Source organism: Pan paniscus, chromosome 14 (assembly GCF_029289425.2).
Source record: "Pan paniscus chromosome 14, NHGRI_mPanPan1-v2.0_pri, whole genome shotgun sequence".
Taxonomy (NCBI): Eukaryota; Metazoa; Chordata; class Mammalia; order Primates; family Hominidae; genus Pan; species Pan paniscus.
In genome coordinates, this window is record NC_073263.2 from 54057818 (window position 1) to 54080150 (window position 22333).

The following is a 22333-nucleotide window of genomic DNA, read 5'->3' on the forward strand; positions in this document are numbered from 1 at the left end:
CTGGTTTAGTCTTGGGAGGGTGTATGTGTCCAGGAATTTACCCATTTCTTCTGAATTTTCTAGTTTATTTGTGTAGAGGTGTTTATAGCATTATCTGACGGTAGTTTGTATTTCTGTGGGATCAGTGGTGATATCCCCCTTATCATTTTTTATTGTGTCATTTGATTCTTCTCTCTTTTCTTCTTTATTAGTCTGGCTAGTAGTCTATCTATTTGTTAATCTCTTCAAAAAACCAGCTCCTGGATTCAATGATTTTTGGAAGGGTTTTTCATGTCTCTATCTCCTTCAGTTCTGCTCTGATCTTAGTTATTTCTTGTCTTCTGCTAGCTTTTGAATTTGTTTGCTCTTGCTTCTCTAGTTGTTTTAATTGTGATGTTAGGGTGTCAATTTTAGATCTTTCTTGCTTTCTCCTGTGGGCATTTTAGTGCTATAAATTTCCCTCTAAACACTGCTTTAGCTGTGTACCAGAGATTCTGGTACATTGTGTTTTTGTTCTCATTGATTTCAAAGAACATCTTTATTTCTGCCTTCATTTTGTTATTTACCCAGTAGTCATTCAGGAGCAGGTTGTTCAGTTTCCATGTAGTTTTGCAGTTTTGAGTGAGTTTCTTAATCCTGAGTTCTAATTTGATTGTACTGTGGTCTGAGAGACTGTTATGATTTCCATTCTTTTGCATTTGCTGAGGAGTGTTTTTCTTCCAATTTTAGAATAATTGTGATGTGGTGCTGAGAAGAATGTATATTCTGTTGATTTGGAGTGGAGAGTTCCGTACATGTCTATTAGGTCTCCTTGGTCCAGAGCTGAGTTCAAGTCCTGAATATCCTTGTTAATTTTCTGTCTCATTGATCTGTATAATATTGAAAGCGGGGTGTTAAAGTCTCCCACAATTATTATGTGGGAGTCTAAGTCTCTTTGTAGGTCTCTGAGAAACTTGCTTTATGAATCTGGGTGCTCCTATATTGGGTGCATATATATTTAGGATAGTTAGTTCTTCTGGTTGCATTGATCCTTTTACCATTATGTAATGCCCTTATTTGTCTTTTTTGATCTTTGTTGGTTTAAAGTCTGTTTTATCAGAGACTAGGATTGCAACCCCTGCTTTTTTTGCTTTCCATTTGCTTGGTAAATATTCCTCCATCCCTTTATTTTGAACCTATGTGTGTCTTTGCACGTGAGATGGGTCTCCTGAATACAGCACACCGATGGGTCTGGACTCTTTATTCAGTTTGCCTGTCTGTGTCTTTTAGTTGCGGGATTTAGCCCATTTACATTTAAGGTTAATATTGTTATGTGTGAATTTGATCCTATCATTCTGATGCTAGCTGGTTATTTTGCCCGTTAGTTGATGCAGTTTCTTCATAGTGTTGATGGGCTTTACAATTTGGTATGTTTTTGCAGTGGCTGGTACCGGTTTTTCTTTTCCATATTTAGTGCTTCCTTCAGGAGCTCTTGTAAGGCAGGGCTGGTGGTGACACAATCTCTCAGCATTTGCTTGTCTGTAAAGGATTTTATTTCTCCTTCGCTTATGAGGCTTAGTTTGGCTGGATATGAAATTCTGGGTTGAATATTCTTTTCTTGAAGAGGTTGAATATTGGCCCCCACTCTCTTTTGGCTTGTAGGGATTCTGCCAAGAGATCTGCTGTTAGTCTGATGGGCTTCCCTTTGTGGGTAACCCGAACTTTCTCTCTGGCTGCTTTTAACATTTTTTCCTTCATTTCAATCTTGGTGAATCTGACGATTATGTGTCTTGGGGTTGCTCTTCTTGAGGAGTATCTTTGTGGTGTTCTCTGTATTTCCTGAATTTGAATGTTAGCCTGTCTTGCTAGGTTGGGGAAGTTCTCCTGGATAATATCCTGAAGAGTGTTTCCCAACTTGGTTCCATTCTCCCTGTCACTGTCAGGTGCACCAGTCAAATGTAGGTTTGGTTTTTTCACATAGTCCCATATTTCTTGGAGGCTTTGTTCATTCCTGTTCATTCTTTTTTCTCTAATCTCATCTTCATGCTGTATTTCATTAAGTTGATCTTCAATCTTGGATATCCTTTCTTCCTTCCACTTAATGGATTTGGCTACTGATACTTGTGTATGGTTCACGAAGTTCTCATGCTGTGTTTTTCAGCTCCATCAGGTCATTTAAGTTCTTCTTTAAAATGGTTATTCTAGTTAGCAATTCCTCTAACCTTTTTTTCAAGGTTCTTGGCTTCCTTGCATTGGGTTAGAACATGCTCCTTTAGCTCAGAGGAGTTTGTTATTACCCATCTTCTGAAGCCTACTTCTGTCAATTCGTCAAACTCATTCTCCATCCAGATTTGTTCCCTTGTTGGCGAGGAGTTGTGATCCTTTGGAGGAGAAGAGGCGTTCTGGTTTTTGGAATTTTCAGCCTTTTGGCACTGGTTTTTCCTTGATGTTGGTGACCTTTGGATGGGGTTCTGTATGGATGTCCTTTTTGTTGATGTTGATGCTATTCCTTTCTGTTTGTTAGTTTTCCTTCTAACAGTCAAGCCCCTCTGCTGCAGGTCTGCTGGAGTTTGCTGAGGTCCACTCCAGACCCTGTATGCCTGGGTATCACCATCAGAGGCTGCAGAACAGCAAAAATTGCTGTCTGTTCCTTCCTCTGGAAGCTTTGTCCCAGAGGGGCACCCATCAGATGCCAGCCGGAGCTCTCCTGTATGAGGTATCTGTCAATCCCTGCTGGGAGGTGTCTCCCAGTCAGACACGGGGGCGTCAGGGACTCACTTGAGGAGGCAGTCTGTCCCTTAGCCAAGCTTGAGTGCTGTGCTGGGAGATCCACTGCTCTCTTCAGAGCTGGCAGGCAGGGACGTTTAAGTCTGCTGAAGCTGTGCTCACAGCCGCCCCTTCCCCCAGGTGCTCTGTCCTAGGGAGATGGGAGTTTTATCTATAAGCCCGACTGGGGCTGCTGCCTTTCTTTCAGAGATGCCCTGCCTGGAGAGGAGGAATCTAGAGAGGCAGTCTGGTTACAGCGGCTTTGAGGAGCTGCAGTGGGCTCCACCCAGTTCGAACTTCCTGGCGGCTTTGTTTACACTGTGAGAGGAAAACCGCCTACTCAAGCCTCAGTGATGGCTGATGCCCCTCCCCCCACCAAGCTCAAGTGTCCCAGGTCGACTTCAAGCTGCTGTGCTGGCAGCGAGAATTTCAAGCCAGTGGATCTTAGCTTGCTGGGCTCCATGGGGGTGGGATCTGCTGAGCTAGACCACTTGGCTCCCTGGCTTCAGCCCCCTTTCCAGGGGAGTGAATGGTTCTGTCTTGCTGGTGTTCCTGGCCCCACTGGGGTATGAAGAAAGACTTCTGCAGCTAGCTCGGTGTCTTCCCAAATGGCCACCCAGTTGAAACCCAGGGCCCTGGTGGTGTAGGCACCCAAGGGAATCTCCTGGCCTGCAGGTTGCAAAGACCATGGGAAAAGCATAGTATCTGGGCTGGAAGGCACTGTTCCTCATGGCACGGTCCCTCACAACTTCCCTTGGCTAGCGGGGGGAGTTCCCCAACCCCTTGAGCTTCCTGGGTGAGTCTATGCCCCACCCTGCTTTGGCTTGCCCTCTGTGGGCTGCACCCACTGTCTAACCACTCCCAGTGAGATAAGCCAGGTACCTCAGTTGGAAATGCAGAAATCACCTGCCTTCTGTGTTGATCTCACTGGGAGCTGCAGACTGGAGCTGTTCCTATTCGGCCATCTCTATATATACTTTTATGTATCTCTCAAATTTCCTACAGTAACAGAGTATTGTTTTTAAAAATCAGGGAAAAATGTATTTAAAAACTCAGAAAATATACTGCAAACTTATGATTAAATCTGGGTCAGCCATTGTTGGGGAATTGGTCCTTGTAGAAGGCAGGAGAGGAGAACAAGTTCTGGGTCCATTTATAGGGAAAATGGCAAGGATTATAGTTCACTGAAGTCTTCATGACAGAAACTGAGGGATATGACTATAAAAAATGGTAATGCAATAAGAGAAGTTCAAGGGTCAGAACAAAGGAGGTCTTGGTCCCATTTTTATACTTGGTATAACAAACTTGCACCGAGAAGACGACCTTTGATTCTGAACAGCACAGCTCATAAGGAACCAGCTGGAACACCATCAGGAGAGAATGACCAGAGCAAGGAAGGTCTGGAATACATCTCACAGGATGGATGGGAAACAGAGTAGAAAAGAGAGAACAGGAAATGGTAGTCAGCTTTACAAACTCACGGGTTTGTTTTTTAGCTTTTGTTTTGTTCTGTTTTGAGACACTGCCTGCAGCTGCTCCTATGGGGGCAAACAATCAGGCAGTTTCCAGGCGCCTTTGCTAACCCATATAGTTTTCCTCTTTTGCCTTGAGGGAGCTGATACTTGCTTTCCCTCCCTCTCAGGAATACTGGGAGGATCAAAGATGATCATAATAAAATTAACAACAATGAGCAGCAGCCATCTGTCAACCATCAAGTAGATTTGAGGGCCATGGGCACTGTATGCATACCCCCAGCTTGCAGATGACAATATCCATAGGGAGTATGAGAGCTGAGATGTAAATCCATGTTTTTCTGACTTCAAAGCCCATTTTCTCTCCACTCTATCCTGCCACAACTCAAATAAAAGACAATAATCAATGGGACCATTTTGTAAGCCCTAAACTACCATTAAAAGTAAGGTATTATTGTTAAATGTGTCTTTAGAATTCTGTATGCAATTCCTAAAGTAAATTTAAAAAAAAATCAAGCTCAAAGGCAAGTTATTAATAATAAATGAAAGAAACATGTTTTAAAAACTCACAGGTTTGACACATAGAAAAGGAATTAGATATATGTTGTGTAGCTTCAATGGGCTGAACCTGAACCAATGGGAAGAAGTTGTAGGAGGAGCTATCTCAGCTTAATGTAGGGCAAAACAATTAGAACCACCCTCAGTGATGCTGGCTGGTGTTGGGGTGGGGGATGAGTGCCCTGTAGCTGCTTTCCAGCAGAGGCTGTGTGATCTGCTATTGTGGGTCCCTTTAATGAAGACCCTGTCTTGTGGAGTCCTTTGTCTTTATTGTGGAGTCTCTTTCGGGTTTTTTTTTTTTTTTTGAGATAGAGTCTCATTCTGTTGCCCAGCCTGGAGTGCACTGGTGCAATCTCAGCTCCCTGCAGCCTCAATCTCCTGGGCTCAAGTGATCCTCCCACCTCTGCCTCCTGAGTAGCTGGGACTATAGGTACGCACTACCATGGCCAGCTAAGTTTTTGTATTTTTAGTAGAGACAGGGTTTTGCCGTGTTGTCCAGGCTTGTCTCGAATTCCTGGGCTTAAATGAACTGCCCACCTCGGCCTCCCAAAGTGCTGGGATTACCAGCATGAGCCACCATGCCTGCCTCTATTGTGGAGTCTTAACCACAGATCAGATAGTTCCCTAACCTCAGGCAAATAAGGCCATATGAGCACCCAGCCCCTTTATGCACTTTAAAATGTGGCTTCCCAAAACGTTTAAATATACTATATCATGTGAGAAGAATCCCTTGACCCCAGTAGGACAAAAACAGTTTAAATTCCTTTGGCAGAGAAGAAATCGAATTTACCATCTAGTCATGAACCTATCCAGATACTAGAAACCAAAAGTGTTGTGCCTTTAGGCTGGGCGCGGTGGCTCACTCCTATAATCCTGGCACTTTGGGAGGCCGAGGCAGGCAGGTCACTTGAGGCCAGGAGTTCAAGAAGAGCCTGGCCAACATGGTGAAACCCTGTATCTATTAAAATACAACAAGTTAGTTGGATGTGGTGGTGTCCCTGTAGTCCCAGCTGCTCAGGAAGCTGAGACAAGAGAATCGGATGCAGTGAGCCAAAAGCGCCACTGCACTCCAGAGTGAGACTCTGTCTCAATAAAAATAAAAATAAAAACAAAAAATAAAAACCAAAAGGGTTGTGCCTTCAAACAATGTTTGCCAAGCAGTCTCACTGTCTCAGGCACGTTGGTACCCACCAGTTTGGAGGAGATGCTCTGTTTGGTCACGGCGCCCACCTCAGGAATACGAGCCTTCACTTGCGCTTTAATGTAGCACTTCTCTCCTCCAGCAAAACGAATTCCTGTGATGCCCTATGAAACAAAAGTGTATCCATCTATCTATCCATTTGTTCATTTATTCGATTTATTGAGTGTCTACTGTGTTCCAGATGCTGTTCCGGGTGCTAGGGATAGGGATGAACAAAAGAGATGGAACTGCCCTCATGGAACTTACCTTTTAGCATTATTTACCAATAATAAAAAACAGCCGGGCGGCCTGGCGCGGTGGCTCACGCCTGTAATCCCAGCACTTTGGGAGGCCGAGGCAGGCAGATCACGAGGTCAGGAGATCAAGACCATCCTGGCTAACACGGTGAAACCCGATCTCTACTAAAAATACAAAAAAAAAAAAAAAAAAAAATTAGCCAGGCATGGTGGCGGGCGCCTGTAGTCCCAGCTACTTGGGAGGCTGAGGCAGGAGAATAGGGTGAACCGGGGAGGCGGAGCTTGCAGTAAGCCGAGATCGCGCCACTGCACTCCACAGCCTGGGCAACAGAGCAAGACTCCGTCTCAAAACAAAAACAAAAAACAAACAAAAACAGCCGGGCATGGTGGCTTATGCCACCAGAACTTTGGGAGGCCGACGCGGGCAGATCACCTGAGGTCAGGAGTTTGAGACCAGCCTGGCCACCATGGTGAAACCCTGTCTCTACTAAAAATACAAAAATTAGCCGGGTGTGGTAGCGGGCTCCTGTAATCCCAGCTACTTGGGAGGCTGAGGCAGGAGAATCGCTTGAACCCGGGAGGCGGAGGTTGCAGACAGCCAAGATCGCCATTGCACTCCAGCTTGGGTGACAGAACGAGGCTGTCTCAAAAAAATAAAAACAAACAAACAAACAAGAATAGAGATAAAGTCAGGTAATAACTGTTAAGAAGAAAAATAAGACAGGAATGATGAGGTGGTAATTTAGACAGCATAGTCGGGGAGGTGACTCAATGAGGGGATGATATTTGAGCTGGGACAGAATATGTTAGTTATTCCATCTATATTCACAAGCTCAGATGAAATGCCACCTTCTCCATGCAGCCTTCTCTGAACATCTCAGCCTAAGCAGCTGTCTTTCCTCTGCTTTCCCATAAGTCCTCCCGTCTTCATTCCTCAACTGGGATGCTTACTCAACTATACACAGCCTACTTAGTTATAAGCTTCTTGAGATCAGTATTTGAATCTTTTCTGTTTTCTTTTTTGGTGACCCCACAAAGCTATTCAAAAGATGTTGGTCAAGTTAATTAATTCTATGAATTCAGAATTTTCCTAGGTTACTGAGCCCAGAGTAAACAGTAAAACTTTCTACAGCACCTGGTTCTGAACTTTCCTTCTATACCTTACCCAAGGACTTAGATGTTTTTTTTTTTTTTGTCTCCTGAGAGATATAAACAATATCTTCTCTTGGTCTGCCTAGGACCTGCCTCAAGGGAAACATCAGCCACAAAGCTCCAGTCTTGGCTGAAAGCACAGCCCCGATTCTACCCACAGAGGACATGAGGGGTAACAGGATGTTCTGTCCCAAGAATGTTTACTCTCCTCCTGCTGCTGTTAGTGTCAGGACTAGTGAACCTAAAATAAAGGCCTACAATTTTTATGGTATAATAATGGAGATACTGGCACAAATCTGAACCTTATCAGTCCTCTGTTGAGTTGAGGCAAGTGTTGGAATGATATAGAAATGGTACCAGGGCCAGTGATAAAGAATGGGGGAAGAAAACACTTAAAATCTAGGGATCCTGGCTCAAGATTCAGCCCTTTACAATGAAGAAGAAAATTAAATGTAAGTCATGCTGGAGGGGATTCATGGATAGCTCTACCTTATGTAGTCACAGAGCCAGGAGCCCTACAGAAGCTGGTGAGTAAAGGACTGCAAAACACAGAAGAAAAGGCTCATTCTTCCTCAAGCTCTTTATTATTTGTCTTGTGGCTTAATTAATCATGTATACATATGTAACTCATTTCACCGATTTCTCCCAGCACTACTGCTCACTCAGAGAGACAGGGGCATTATCCCCACTTTACAGAAGAGGAGCTCCGAGGCTTACTGCTGAGGCTTGGCTCTTAACTGCACCTGAATTCACTGTAGAGGGTTTAAGAACACAGATGCCTGGGCCCCTTCCCAGAGATTCCCATTTGATTGGTTTGCTTTGGGGCCCAGGTATTGGGAGTCTTAAAAGCTCACCAGGTGTTTATAATTTAAAGGGTTGATGCCAGGGTTGAAGACTACCATATGAAAGAGAAAGGTGTTCAAGGTAACAAAGCTTTTAAAGTGATGGCAATAACCTTTGGACCCAAGTTTCTTTTTATCAGTGGTTCACAAACCTTCCCTTGTATCAAAAATCCCCTGGGTCCCCAGCAAAACTTCAGAACAGTCTTCATTAACAACCACACCTTAAGCTACCAAGAAAAATCACAGACACCACTGACGCTGTTTACAGCTAAAAAAAAAAAAAAACAAAACAAAACACCATACAGAGACTATACTACTGCATGCACCCAGAATGAAAGCTGAAGTGCCCTACCTAACCAACACCAAAAGTCCACCCCTATGAAAGCACATTTAAAAAACTGTAATAAGCAACTATTAAATCAGATGCACAGATATCAACACAAGGACACAGGAAGCATGAAAAAGCAATAAAACATGACACTCCCGGAGGAATACAATAATTCTCCAGCAACAGATCACAATCAAAAACAAATTTATGAAATCCCAGAAAAAAAATTAAATATTGATATTAAAGAAGCTCCGTGAGATACAAGAGAATACTGAAAAACATGACAAAGAAATCAGAAAGACAATTTAGGATATGAATGAGAAATTTAATAAGGAGATGTATATTATGAAAAAGAACGAAATAGAAATTATAGAACTGAAGAATTCATTGAATGAAATACAATATACACTTAAAAGATTCAACAATAGAGGCCAGGCACAGTGGCTCACACCTGTAATCCCAGCACTTTGGGAGGCCAAGGTGAGTGGATCTCCTGAGGTCAGGAGTTCGAGACAAGCCTGGCCAACATGACAAAACCCCATCTCTACTAAAAATACAAAAAAATAAAAAATAGCTGGCCATGGTGGTGCACGCCTGTTATCCCAGTTACTCAAGAGGCTGAGGCAGGAGAATCGCTTGAACTCAGGAGGTGGATGTTGCAGTGAGTTGAAATGGCACCACCGCACTTCAGCCTGGGTGACAGAGCCAGACTCCGTCTCAAATAAAAAAAAATGATTCAACAATAGACTATTTCAAGCATCTCAGAACTTGAAGAGAAGTCTTTTGAAATAACCCAGTCAGACAAAAATAAATAAAAAAGAATAAAAAAGGGCCAAGCATAGTGTCTCATGCCTGTAATCCCAACACTTTGGGAGGCTGAGGCAGAAGGATTGCTTGAGCCCAGGAGTTCGCAACCAGCCTGCGCAACATGGTGAGACCCCATTTCTACAAAAAAATTTTAAAAATTAGCTAGGTGTGGTGGTGTGTGCCTGTAGTCCCAGCTACTTGGAAGGGAGAAGGATCACTGGTATATATATATATATATCCACAATGGAATACTATTTGGCCATAGAAAAGAATGAAATCATGTCATTTCCAGTAACATGGATGGAACCAGAGGTCATTATGTTAAATGAAATAAGCCAGGCACAGAAAGACAAATGTCATATGTTCTCTCTCCTATGTGGGAGCTAAAAAAGTTGATCTCATGGAAGCAGAAAGTAATGATAGATACCAGAGGCTGAGAAGGATATATGGGTGGAGCTGGGGGAATGAAGACAGGTTGGTTAGTGGGTGGTACAAACATGCAGTTAGACAGAAGAAATAAGTTCTAATGTTCAGTAGCAGAGTGGGGTGACTATAGTTAGCAACAATGTATTGTATGTTTCAAAGTAGCTAGAAGAGAGGACTTGAAATGTTCCCAACACATAGAAATAAAAACCAAATACCCTAACATTATCATTACACATCCTATTCATGTAACAAAATATCACATATATCTCATAAATATATAAAATATTATGTAACAATTTTAAAAAGGCAAATTAAAAAATCACCTGGGCCGGGGTGGTGGCTCACGCCTGTAATCCCAGCACTTTGGGAGGCCGAGGCAGGAGGATCACGAGGTCAAGAGATGGAGACCATCCTGGCCAACATGGTGAAACCCCATCTCTACTAAAAATACAAAAATCAGTTGGGCGTGGTGGCGTGCACCTGTAGTCCCAGTTACTCGGGAGGCTGAGGCAGGAGAAACCCAGGAGGCAGAGGTTGCAGTGAGCCAAGATCACACCACTGCACTGCAGCCTGGTGACAGAGCGAGACTCCATCTCAAAAAAAAAAAATTCACTTGGAGGACTTGTTAAATTAAACAGTGTTGTGCCCCACCCCCAGTTTCCCATTCAGTAGGTCTGGGGTGGGGCCTAAAATCTGCATTTCTAACAAGCCAAGTGATGCTCCACTGGCAGCCTGAGGAATACACGTGGAGAATAACTGCTTTCTCTTATGCTACCTCCTGTAGGGCTGCTGCTCTTATTTGGCATGTAAATTTAGGACTCAGTTTGAAAAACAGAAGGCAGGGAGGGAGATGATGCCTTCTTATGTGACATTTTCTCTTAACTTCAAACACATCCCCTGAATGTGAGATGTGTGGAGGGAACGCAAACATCTCCGTCACCATATCCCCAAAGGGGAAAGCTGATTCTACTGAATGATTCGCAGCACTGAATGGGAATCTAGTGTTAAGTTGGTTCTGACAGTCGACACACCGCAGGGAGAACTGAAACCCCCATGGGGTAGGAAGTGTGGGAAAGAATTCACACATATTAACCACCGTGTCTAGCAAAAACTCCACATCAAGCAGCCAGATATATTAAGAGATTAAACAGAGGGAACTAAAAGAAGCACAAGAAAGCCAAGCAAACCTCCTGTTTTTGCAAACAAACAGGCTTTAGAAGCTGGTGGTAATGAAGAAATTTGCTAGCAAGGGTGATGAGTGGAGAGTCCAAGAATCTAACATTCTTTTTTCAAAACAGTGACGTAATCTTACCTTGGCTGCACATTTTTTTCTTTCTAAGGTATCTCATCTATTTCTATGGCTTAAACCAGAGGTTCCCAAGGATGGTAGGAGTTCGTGTCCCCAAGAGGGCACTTTAGAAATCCTTGGAGAAGTTTCTTGTCACAAAGATTGGGGGCACTCCTGACCTTTATTGCACAGGGCCCAGGGATGTCAGGTCCTGCAGAGCCTGGGACAGTCCTGAAGAACTAATTGTCCCGGGTTGGAGGAAAAAAACCTGTTTGTAAATATCAGTGTCTAGAACCCAATGTTGTTTTATATGTAAACACAAAGTAATTTTTGGCATAGTCTTAATGTACAACAAATTTCCTAGGAATGCAATTACTGTGAAATGGAGAGAAAACAGTACTTTTCTTCACTGTTTGAGAAAATTACATAGCATTTAAATTGCCAACACACACTTGTGTCTGTCTGCATTTTGGGCTGTGGCATTGACAGTCATTCAGCTACTACTATAAGTGTTTGACTTTATATCTTCTAGTGCATCTGGCTGAACATTTACATATGAAGTCCATATTTTTAATATAAATTAGTTTCATTTCATTTTTCCTTTACCTTATAGTTGGAGGCTGAATTGACAGGTTATGCTGTCTTTACTTTCTCTAGCTTTTTAAATAAAAATTTCAAATATTCACAAAATTAAAAGGATTATACAGTGAACCCCCATATGCCCATCAGTTTATTCTTTCAATTTCTTTTTTTTTTAAATTTTATTATTATTATACTTTAAGTTTTTGGGTACATGTGCACAATGTGCAGGTTTGTTACATATGTATACATGTGCCATGTTGGTGAGCTGCACCCATTAACTCGTCATTTAGCATTAGGTATATCTCCTAATGCTATCCCTCCCCCCACCCCACAGCAGTTCCTGGTGTGTGATGTTCCCCTTCCTGTATCCATGTGTTCTCATTGTTCAATTCCCACCTATGAGTGAGAACATGCGGTGTTTGGTTTTTTGTCCTTGCGATAGTTTGCTGAGAATGATGGTTTCCAGCTTCATCCATGTCCCTGCAAAGGACATGAACTCATCATTTTTTATGGCTGCATAGTATTCCATGGTGTATATGTGCCACATTTGCTTAATCCAGTCTATCATTGTTGGACATTTGGGTTGGTTCCAAGTCTTTGCTATCGTGAATAGTGCTGCAATAAACATACGTGTGCATGTGTCTTTATAGCAGCATGATTTATAATCCTTTGGGTATATACCCAGTAATGGGATGGCTGGGTCAAATGGTATTTCTAGTTCTAGATCCCTGAGGAATCGCCACACTGACTTCCACAATGGTTGAACTAGTTTACAGTCCCACCAACAGTGTAAAAGTGTTCCTATTTCTCCACATCCTCTCCAGCACCTGTTGTTTCCTGACTTTTTAATGACTGCCATTCTAACTGGTGTGAGATGGTATCTCATTGTGGTTTTGATTTGCATTTCTCTGATGGCCAGTGATGATGAGCATTTTTTCATGTGTTTTTTGGCTGCATAAATGTCTTCTTTTGAGAAGTGTCTGTTCATATCCTTCGCCCACTTTTTGATGGGATATTCTTTCAATTTCTAAGGCTTTTTGTTATATAAATGGGCATTCAGTCCGAGGGGGTTGGCTTAAAGCAACAGCACTGGTGCTTGTGAGAGTATAACTAGAATGTAACTCATAAAGTATGAATGAACTTGGGTTTTCTATCTCTCAGGGTGGAGAGCCTGGAGCACTTTTTTCAGTGCTATCCTCCGTCGGGGGTTGTTTTCTTCCACTGGGTTCTACTAAAATCTTGGTGGGGTCCTGGACGAACCGGGGAGACTGTTCATTTACAATTCAAAACCTTTTATAATCTAGCCCCACCTGCATCCCCATCTTTTTTCCTTCCCCAAGTTGGGCTGAACTGGGCTACTTAGAATTAGAACCCTGGAGCGACACTGCACATTCATGTTCACTATTTTTCCCTGGGCCTGGAGAGCCTTCCCCTACCTGTCTGACAGTTGAAATCCTAATTATTCTTCAGGACCTGATTGGGTCATCACTACCTCTGTAAGACCTGCTCCAGTCCCCTATTCAGGAAGGATGTTTCCTCTCTGTTCATAACTCATTGGAACACGTTTTCCAAGCTAACCGGAAGCTATTTCTGTGTGTATGTCTGCCTCCTGAACTGAACTGAAGGGTCCTTGAGGGAAGAGTCAATCATTTTTGCATTCCGCCTGCTTAGCATCATCCCTTGCACACAGTATGTCTCAATAAATGCTTCTTGAATTTGACTGTTGATTCAAAATACAGGAGAAAGTAATAGTGTAGGTACCATAGTGGCTGATTCATGTGTTTTCAAAAGTTCAGGCTTGTTTCAACCCATAACAGGTTCTATCCATCCAAAAAATGTTCTACTCACCAGTTCTGACTTAGAGAAATGTGGAAGCTATCAAAGAGAATTGATCAGTTTATAAAATATCTATGGCCCTGTTGGTCTATGAGAACAAAACACAATCGATACCATTATTAGAAAAGAACCAAAGGATTATAAAACAGAAATATAGGTTTGGGATTAAAATATGTTAAAAGAATATTTTTGATACATGAACATCTCAAGAAAGATGAATCTTTTCTTATTCATCTTTGTAGCTCCCTTTGCATATCTTAATATTGTGGCACACCACAGGCATTCAATTTCTGGATTGAATAATGTGTGTTGGGGAGTCACATTTTATTAGTTTATATTGAGTAGTACAAAGAAAAAATGATTTTACCCTGTCCTGGGTCTTGCAGTAAAAGCCTTTAATAAGTGCAGAGAAATTATACTTGTGCAATGAGCAGAATCATCTGCAAAGCTATGACTAAACAAAGTGCATCTGGGCACATACAGAGCAGCAGAGGCTGTCCCCAGGGCAGAGACCATTCTGAACATAGTCCTTGTCATGATCAAATAATATCTGACATCCCAGTAGCTCTAATGTTAGCATCTGTTGGGTATTCAAATGGACTTATGAGGTATATTTTGGTACCAACAAGAGGAGTGCTTTCACTCAAATGAAAAGCATCTTTAGCTTTTCTCATCAATCAGAGGAAGATGGGTCGATGAGGTGTTTGTGGACCAATAAACTATCAGAAGAGACATTATTTTCAAGAGGCTTTTTTCATTATGAAGTTTCACCTACTCCATCTGCAGATTTAACAGGAGTACACAAATAGTGATGCCTCTTCCTTATAGTAAAACATGAAAGAGCATAAAATATTTATGTTGGCCAACAGGAAATTTGGCTTGAAGTGACACTTTGGTTTGCAGATGTACACCGAAACATTGCTGCACAGCTTAATGTCTCAAATTGCCTGTAAATGAAATTTTTGTTAAAAAATCAAAACAAAACAGTCTCCTTTTCAAAGGAGATGTGAATGTTTTATCTCTAATATGCTATGGTAATATGCTATGGTCAGAAAACATATGCTATAATAGGAGAATTTGCTCATGGTCATTTTCTGGATTAAATAGGAAATTGGAATTGAGAAAAGTATGCAAATAGATCCCACCTGTTGTTGATGAGATTATTAGGTCATTAAAATTTCCCTCTTCTTCAGAAATTTAAATTTCAAATCTTGCAACATTCTTGGATTGTTTTGAGCATTTTATTCATCATGTTACAGAAATCCGCTTGAAAAGAAATAGCTCCTTCAAGTCTTTCTGCCAAGATTTTATATAATTCCAAGAAGAACCTGCTCTTTTCAATGCTACGGTATTGTGGTTTTTTTCTTCCAGTTTTAAAAATCAAGTTTTATTTTGATTTCTAGGGACATACCTTTAATTTCCTAGAAGTAAAAAAATTTTTTCAAAACAGCTAAATCCTTATGTACATGAATTCAATAAAGGTGGTTCTTTTTGTTTTTGGTATTTTACAACTGAAGTGTTGTTTTTTTCTTTTGCAAATATGAAGGACAAAGTCTGGTCCTTTCTCAGAGAGAATATGCTACATGTAGTGGATTAGTGGCACTACAACTGCTATAAAGAACAGTTACCATTTGGATGTGTGTGAGAAACGCTGCTTCTCCTTGAATTAGAAAAGTCCTGCAGGCTTGCCTGGTTAAATTCTCTAAATGCATGAAATATACTTACATTCTGGAAATCATTAACTTCAATTGCTTCTTCAGCTCCACTTCCCATTTTAAAGGTCTCCAAGTTGTTCCCAGCGTCTATTTCCATTGACCCATCTTGTAATTTCCCATTGATACTCATGGTGTAATGGACATTGTAAATCTGAAAGTGAGCATAAGAGTTAGTGATGCTTTCTTTTTTGAGCAATTCAGGGCTTATCTTTAGAAGGGCAGTGTATGAGGTAGCGTCCGTATGTTTCAGAGATACATGAGATAGTCCTTAATAATAATACATTTATATATGACGACTTCATTCATACAACAATCAGTTAATGCAATGATTTCCTTAAAAATACCTTAAGAGTAAAGACTTTGGTTGCCTCTGACACCTATTCCAATAGCTCCATAATTTGCAATGCTGGCTGTACTTTAGAAGCATCTGGGTAGACTCTCTGGGTACCATGCCTGGGTTTCACCCTGGACAAATCAAATCAGAAGCTGTGGGAAGGGCGCTTGGGCATAGGTCTTTCTTTTTCTAAAGCTCAATTCTATTATGCATCTGGGTTGAGCACTATTGATGGATAAATGGAAATTGAGGAGGCAGAAGGTTAATTGGGCTCCCAGCTGAACACGTCTGCAGTGGCACCTCAGTTTCACAAGTTGTTTTCATCCTTTGGTCAAGATTAGGCATGCAGTGTCTCAGGTATATGGTATATGGTATATGGTATATGGTATATGGTATTAGGTATATGGAAAGGACTGCAGACAGGACCAGGGTATGCTTGATATAGAGCAGCATGTGTGGAGAGGAAGGCCAATGTGCACGTTTGTTTCAGCTCAAAATGGTAGTACTCCCTGAACGACTCTATGGGGCAGGCCCATGGTGCTGTAGGGCATTTTGTTATGAGATGTGTGGGGAGTGTGGAAGAGGGGAAGGGACCTGGCACTGCAGAAGAGCATCGGTCCAGTAATCAGGAAAACAGGTGGCCACACAACTCATCTCTGGATCTTGTGAGTTGCCACGAGTGTATAATGAAGTTGGACCTCATAGGTGGCTTTCATCTATGTCCTTAGAACTGTTGGGATCTCCCGGGGATGGCCTAGAGGTGAGGATGGCACTGTGGCACTCTGTTCTCTCCTGTCCATCCATAGTCTAACCAGAGTGGCTCTGCTTTTTCTGTCTTATGTGTTGCATTTCTGAGTAACATTTTGTTAGAAAGACAAATTTCAATACTTAAAACATTTTTTTTTAAAGTTTGCCACTAATTAGCTGACCTAAAGGGCTCAGACACCTGATTACTGCACTGGTTTCAAAATAACTCAGACGCTGCTCCTGCTCAGTGTGCTGCTGTCCTGGTAGACCTTTCTGTGTGGCAGAGCTAGGAGGTGGGTTTCTTTGTTTTTTGGATTTAGATGCATAGGTATATCTATATATCTTACATATGATATATTACATATCATGTATAAATTATAGATGTATATATACACATATATATAAATCTTTAAAGTGGAGGAATGAGAACTGATGAAAAACTGTTGCTACTTAATGTCAGGTCAGCCAGTCAAAACTGCAAATAGCTCAGATCCAATTCAAGTCTGATTTTTCTTCCTCATTATGAAGAGTGACTGCTACATGCACAAACACTGGAAAAAGGATCTGTTATTGTTGGATCCATTTCTTGAAGAAAACTCATTATTACAAGACCCACAGTGCACTATTTTATTATCAGCAGAGATACAGAAATGGCTTTGCTATCCAGCACCCTTTTAGGAACAGCATTCATTCAGCAGGACAGAAAATACCAGTGTCCTTTTTCAGCTCAACCATCCCTCATTGCCCCTCCTTCCCTGTCTCTTTCTGAAGAACTTAGATGTCTGCAATTTACTGTCTCCTAGGCTTCCCTGATCACAAGAACCACTCCTGGGGGTTCTGATTTAGTGGAGCTAGAGCACAGCCCACCAGTCTCTTTTCCCCTTTCCCCTCAGGTGGCCCTTATGATCAGCCAGGTTTGGGAAACCTGTTTTCTTTGGCTGAGACGGGACTCCTGCAGGTGAGGTTTGGAAAGAAGGCTCTTTTCTGTCCGGTGCTCTCTGAGCAGCCAGTGTTCATATGGGTCAGTGATGACTGTCAGAAGGAGCCTGGCAGGAAACACCCATGTGAGTGTCTTCCACTCATGTGACAAGAGGTTCTGTGTGGTTTTTTTTTTAAGAACATTGCGCATAAGCTTTTACTAGTAAAGCAATGCAACATTTAAGAACATAACCATTTCTAAATTCTTAGCAGTTCTTAAGGAGATAAGGTTGTCACACTAGAAGAGTGGCCTGTGGTTTGAATTTCACATTCCTCCACCACTACCCCTGGCTGTCTTCTCCCCAGAAAGCCTCCCTAACTAGGTGCAGGGATATCCAATCTTTTGGCTTCCCTGGGCCACAGTGGAAGAAGAATTGTCTTGGACCACACATAAAATACACTAACACTAACGATAGCTGATGAATTTTTTAAAAAAATCTAAAAAAAAAAAAAAATCTCATAATGTTTTAAGAAAGTTTATGAATTTGTGTTGGGTTGTATTCAAAACCGCCCTGGGCCACATGCAGGACCACCGATTGGACAAGCTTGACCTAGGGCATCTTGGTTGTGCAGCTGCGGCCCACCTTTTTTTTTTTTTTTTTTGAGATGGAGTCTTGCTCTGTCACCCAAGCTGGGGTGCAGTGGCACAATCTCGACTCACTGCAACCTCCGCCTCCCAGGTTCAAGCCATTCTCCTGCCTCAGCCTCCCAGGGAGCTGGGACTACAGGCATGCGCCACCATGCCCAGCTAATTTTTTTTTTTTTTTTTTTATTGAGACGGAGTCTTGCTCTGTCGCCCAGGCTGGAGTGCAGTGGCGCAATCTCCGCTCACTGCAAGCTCCGCCTCCCGGGTTCACACCATTCTCCTGCCTCAGCCTCCCAGGTAGCTGGGACTACAGGCACCCGCCACCAGGCCTAGCTAATTTTTTTGTATTTTTAGTAGAGACACCGTGTTAGACAGGATGGTCTCGATCTCCTGACCTCGTGAGCAGCCCGCCTCGGCCTCCCAAAGTGCTGGGATTACAGGCGTGAGCCACCGCGCCCGGCCTTTATTTGCATTTTTAGTAGAGATGGGATTTCACCATGCTGGCCAGGCTGGTCTTGAACTCCTGACCTCAAGTGATCCTCCTGCCTTGGCCTCCCAAAGTGCTGGGATTACAGACGTGAGCCACCACGCCTGGCCTGCAGCCCACCTTTTATGTGCACTGCGCCATCTGCATGGGGACAGCAGTGAAGCTGTCCCCCTCCTGAAGCTACCAGGGGAGGATGTGGGGGGAGGAGGCAGTCCAGTTTCTAACATACTAGACTCTGAGCTGGGGACGAGGCTGGGCTGTTGGAGCAGCAATTACCTTATCTGCTCTAAGTCCATGGAGCTGTGGACACCCAAGGCTATTTTTATCCAAACAAGATGAAATTTATTATTTGCCAAAATTCTGCTCAATATGGTGCCTTTTACAGCCAAGGATATTTGCTAATGAGTTTTTAATAAGGCCTATGTTCTATAACATTAATTACATAATGTTTGGGAAAATGTCTAGAAAAATTAGTCTGAGAGGAAAGGCCCCAAGCAATGATCTCCTTCCCTCATCTCACAGGGTGGGGTTGTCAGTTATCTCATATTGGTGGAAATTTCCCATATTTCAATGCCTTGTTCCATTTACAATAATGTGGATGAAAAATGGCCTCAATATTGGAGCCCAGTTCAGTTGTCCCCTGATTATTATTACTCCGGTGCTTCATAGTCCTCCAGCTAAATTTCAGTAAACCTGTCCTAAGGGGATTTACCCACATGAAAAGGATAGGAGGTGAATTACAGCTGGTTCTCCTCTATAAACCAATATAGAGGAGCCGAGGCACAGATAATCCCCAAAGAGTGGATAATCCATTTGGTTTGACAAGTCTTTCTGTTTGACAAAGACTTACCTTTTTTGATTACGTTTTGTCTGAGCTATTTAGATTTGTATTCAGGCAAAGCAGACCTGTGCATGTGCTATGCCTAGATGGTGCCAAAGTTACTCTATTTAGTATTTTGTGATTTGTTTTTCATACTTAAGTCATATGGATCAGGGAGAAAAAAACTATCATGATTTTCTTCATTCTCCTGTCTGTATAGGATATAGCAATAATTTTGATTGTTGACAATAAAATGTGATTCACTATTCCTCTGAATTCTTAGAATTTAATACTGCTTTCCTGAACCAGACAACCAACCATCTTGCAGTAAAGTAAAATATACGAAAAAAGGGAGCTGTGCTTATTCAGTATGATTGTTTAATCTCTCTTTTTAGAAGCCTGTCAGTTAGTGATGTTTACCTTGAATAATTAAATGACAAATGGTATTCATTTAAAAATATATCATGTCCAGAATCTTTACCAAAAAAAAGCATAGCTATTGTTATCCCCCATTGACCTATACCATTGAGGCTTTGTTATTTAAAAGATAGCATTTACATTCTAAAACCACAGAATTTCCCAAAGAGATGACAATCTAAACCCTGCTATTAATGGAGATGTAGATATTGAAATCATTCTCTTATTCACATTTGCTGTTTCAAACATGAGCATCTGGCCCACCTTCTATATTTAAAATACAAATACATTAAGGCACTTTTCAAATACCCAGAAAATACAGTGCAATTCTGATCTTACAAATCGATGCTTGTAAATTTGATATAGTCTCTAAAACAGACTCGGTGCTAAATGGCATGCTTATCTACATTAGACATTTGAGTTAAAAATACAAATTATGCAGTGACTGCAGAAGATGTGATGTGTAAAATGGTTGAATTGCTTTCAGCACCATTTTCTGTAAGTACTGGAATTCGTTCATGCTTTGCATTTCATGGTAGGAGAGAGGAAAAAACAGCAATCACCAATCCTCTGAGGATAGTGATTATGAAAGAGCCCTTTGTGTGTGCCCTGGAGATGGAATTCTTTTCCATTAGTTGAAATAAGCTTATACCAGACCTGGCAGTGGTCATCAAGATAAAATGCCCCCTTTTACATAGGTGAACACTTTCGGAGTATTTAGAGAACACACTGGAGCTCTGCCCAGTCAACTTAGAAACAGTCTTTATACTCCTCGAGAGCCATGGAGCTTTAAAATAAATAGTTGCATACAAAGAAAGTAGGACAGCAGTTAGTAAAACACCTACTATTAAACCACTTGTGACGACTAGGCCAGAATTAATTGTTAAAGAGATTTTCCACCTTTAAGGAAGTTAGACGTTTTGTTTGTTTGTTTGTTTTTTGTTTTTGTTTTTGTTTTCCAGAGAGAGAAGGGAATGTTCATGGCTAGGTCACAAAAAAACCTTCTGAAAGGCAAAAATTCCTTCCCAATGGGTCTGAATATGGGTCTGAATATTCCTCCACTATCTTTGTCCTGGATTTTACACCCACAGCCTTTCTTAGCAGGGACAGGCCTTAGAGATCGTCCAGTTCCATTTTTTCCCTTCAGGACGAGTACACTGAGGCCAAAAGGTGACGTGCCTTCCCCACGGTCGCGCCACTGCTTAGTGGGAGATGAGCCGAGAACGGCCTTTCTCGGACCGTCCACTACATTCTCCCCTACTCTACGCTTCAATCGTCTCCCGTGAAACCTTCACTTGCTTTTCTACAACGTTGACCTAAGGCGGAAAGCCGCGTGCCAGAGTGGGATGGGAGAGGGGAGCTCACGCTGGGCCCGAGGGGCCCGCCGGCAGCCGCGCGCCCCTCGCCGGCCCGCGCTCGGGCTCCCCCTAGGGGCACCATGGGCGACACGGGGGTCCCCGCGCGCCGCCCTCTGGACTTACGTGACTGTCGCTCCCCTTCCAGAAGTAGAAGGCCCCGATGGCCCCGAAGAGCAGCAGCACAGCTCCCGAAATGAGGACCACGGCTCCCACCTTGAGCAGCCGCGCGGGGCTGGAGGGCTTCACCGTCAGCGTAGCGTACGCCTGCGGGCCGGGGCGGGAGAGGGACCGTCGCGTTTGTGCCGCCAGCACCTGCGGCCCCCAGCGCACCCGGGCCCCACGCGGTAGCCCCCAGGGAGTGGGGAGTCGGGCAGGAAACAGCTCGCCCGGGCTCCTACGGGTGCCCCTTTCGCCGCGCTCCCTCCCGAGGGTCCTTTGCAGTCGGGCGTGGAAGTGGGATGAGCAAACCCCACAGCACAGGGCCTTCGCCCCAGGACCTGCACCCTCTACCGGCCACGGGACGTCCCTCCGCACCCGCCTGTGGATGCCGTGACCCCTGCACACTCATACGCGTGGGGCGACATCCCACCCACACATTTGGGACCCAAATTTATCCCCCCGCCAACACACCCATTCGGTGGCACGCACCCCTGAGTCCGAACTGTGGAACCTGATACTCACACAACCCGGGCCCTGCGTGTGGAATCCCTGGCGGTACTCACCGGGGGGCTGCAGAATTCCACGTCATCAGGTCCCACCAGGGCAATGGGAACTTTGTCGGAGTTCTCTGTCATGTTTGCGGCGGGAGGAGTGAGGCACTCGGAGACTCCCTGGGCGCCCTGGGATCCGTCCCGCTGCCCCGACGTGCAGGGCATTTCAACGCCGCGCGCACACACGGTGCACGGTCCCGCCTGGGCCAGCCCAGCAGTCCCCACCCCTTCCAGCGCCTCACCTCTCTCCTCCCTTCTCTCTCCCGCCGCGGGCAGCTCGTCCTGCACTCCCGGATGCCCCCTTTCCTCCTCACTCTATCCTGTCTACTGGCCCCCCAAACAGCATCCCGGTGACTCTGAAATGTGTGGGGGTGGTTGCATCCCTCAGAGCGGGATGCTGAATCCTGGGACCCAAAGAAATACTCAAGTGCCAGAGCAATTAGCCATGCACCGGAGGATGTCTTAGAATGTCAGCGGGCTCTGCTGTGACAACTGGCTGGAGGCCATTTCCTGCAGGGTCTTTGTATGTGTGTGTTGGGGTGGGGGTGGGGGGAAGATGGCTCAAGGAAGGTGAAGGAGAAGACAACAGAGTGGTGCAGGTGGACAGGGGACACTGGCCTAAGAGTGTAAGGGTTAGGCCACCTTCTCACTGGCCTGGCATTGCTGGATGGCCCCTGGGACTGGAAAACAGAGCAGGGTCTTAGGGATGGCTCCTTGCCACCAGTTTTT

General features: G+C 43.5%; 1 protein-coding gene across 6 annotated transcripts in view; it reads right to left on the reverse strand.

Moving 5' to 3' along the window:
• Positions 1-22053, reverse strand: part of CNMD (chondromodulin) — a 39570-nt gene extending 17517 nt beyond the window's left edge. For 2 of the 6 annotated variants that reach the window (XM_008966075.5, XM_008966074.5), the window contains exons 1-4: positions 21617-22045; positions 21018-21158; positions 15178-15318; positions 5946-6059 (exon numbers count right to left, since the gene is read on the reverse strand). In XM_008966075.5, the coding sequence (XP_008964323.3) occupies positions 5946-6059; positions 15178-15318; positions 21018-21158; positions 21617-21769 (549 nt within the window). In that variant the 5' untranslated portion in view covers positions 21770-22045. Of the gene's footprint in view, positions 1-5945; positions 6060-15177; positions 15319-21017; positions 21159-21616 lie in introns of all 6 variants that reach the window. The other 4 variants (XM_024925331.4, XM_003813541.6, XM_008966076.5 and 1 more) reach the window with 4 other exon arrangements.
• Positions 22054-22333: the final 280 nt, after the last annotated feature.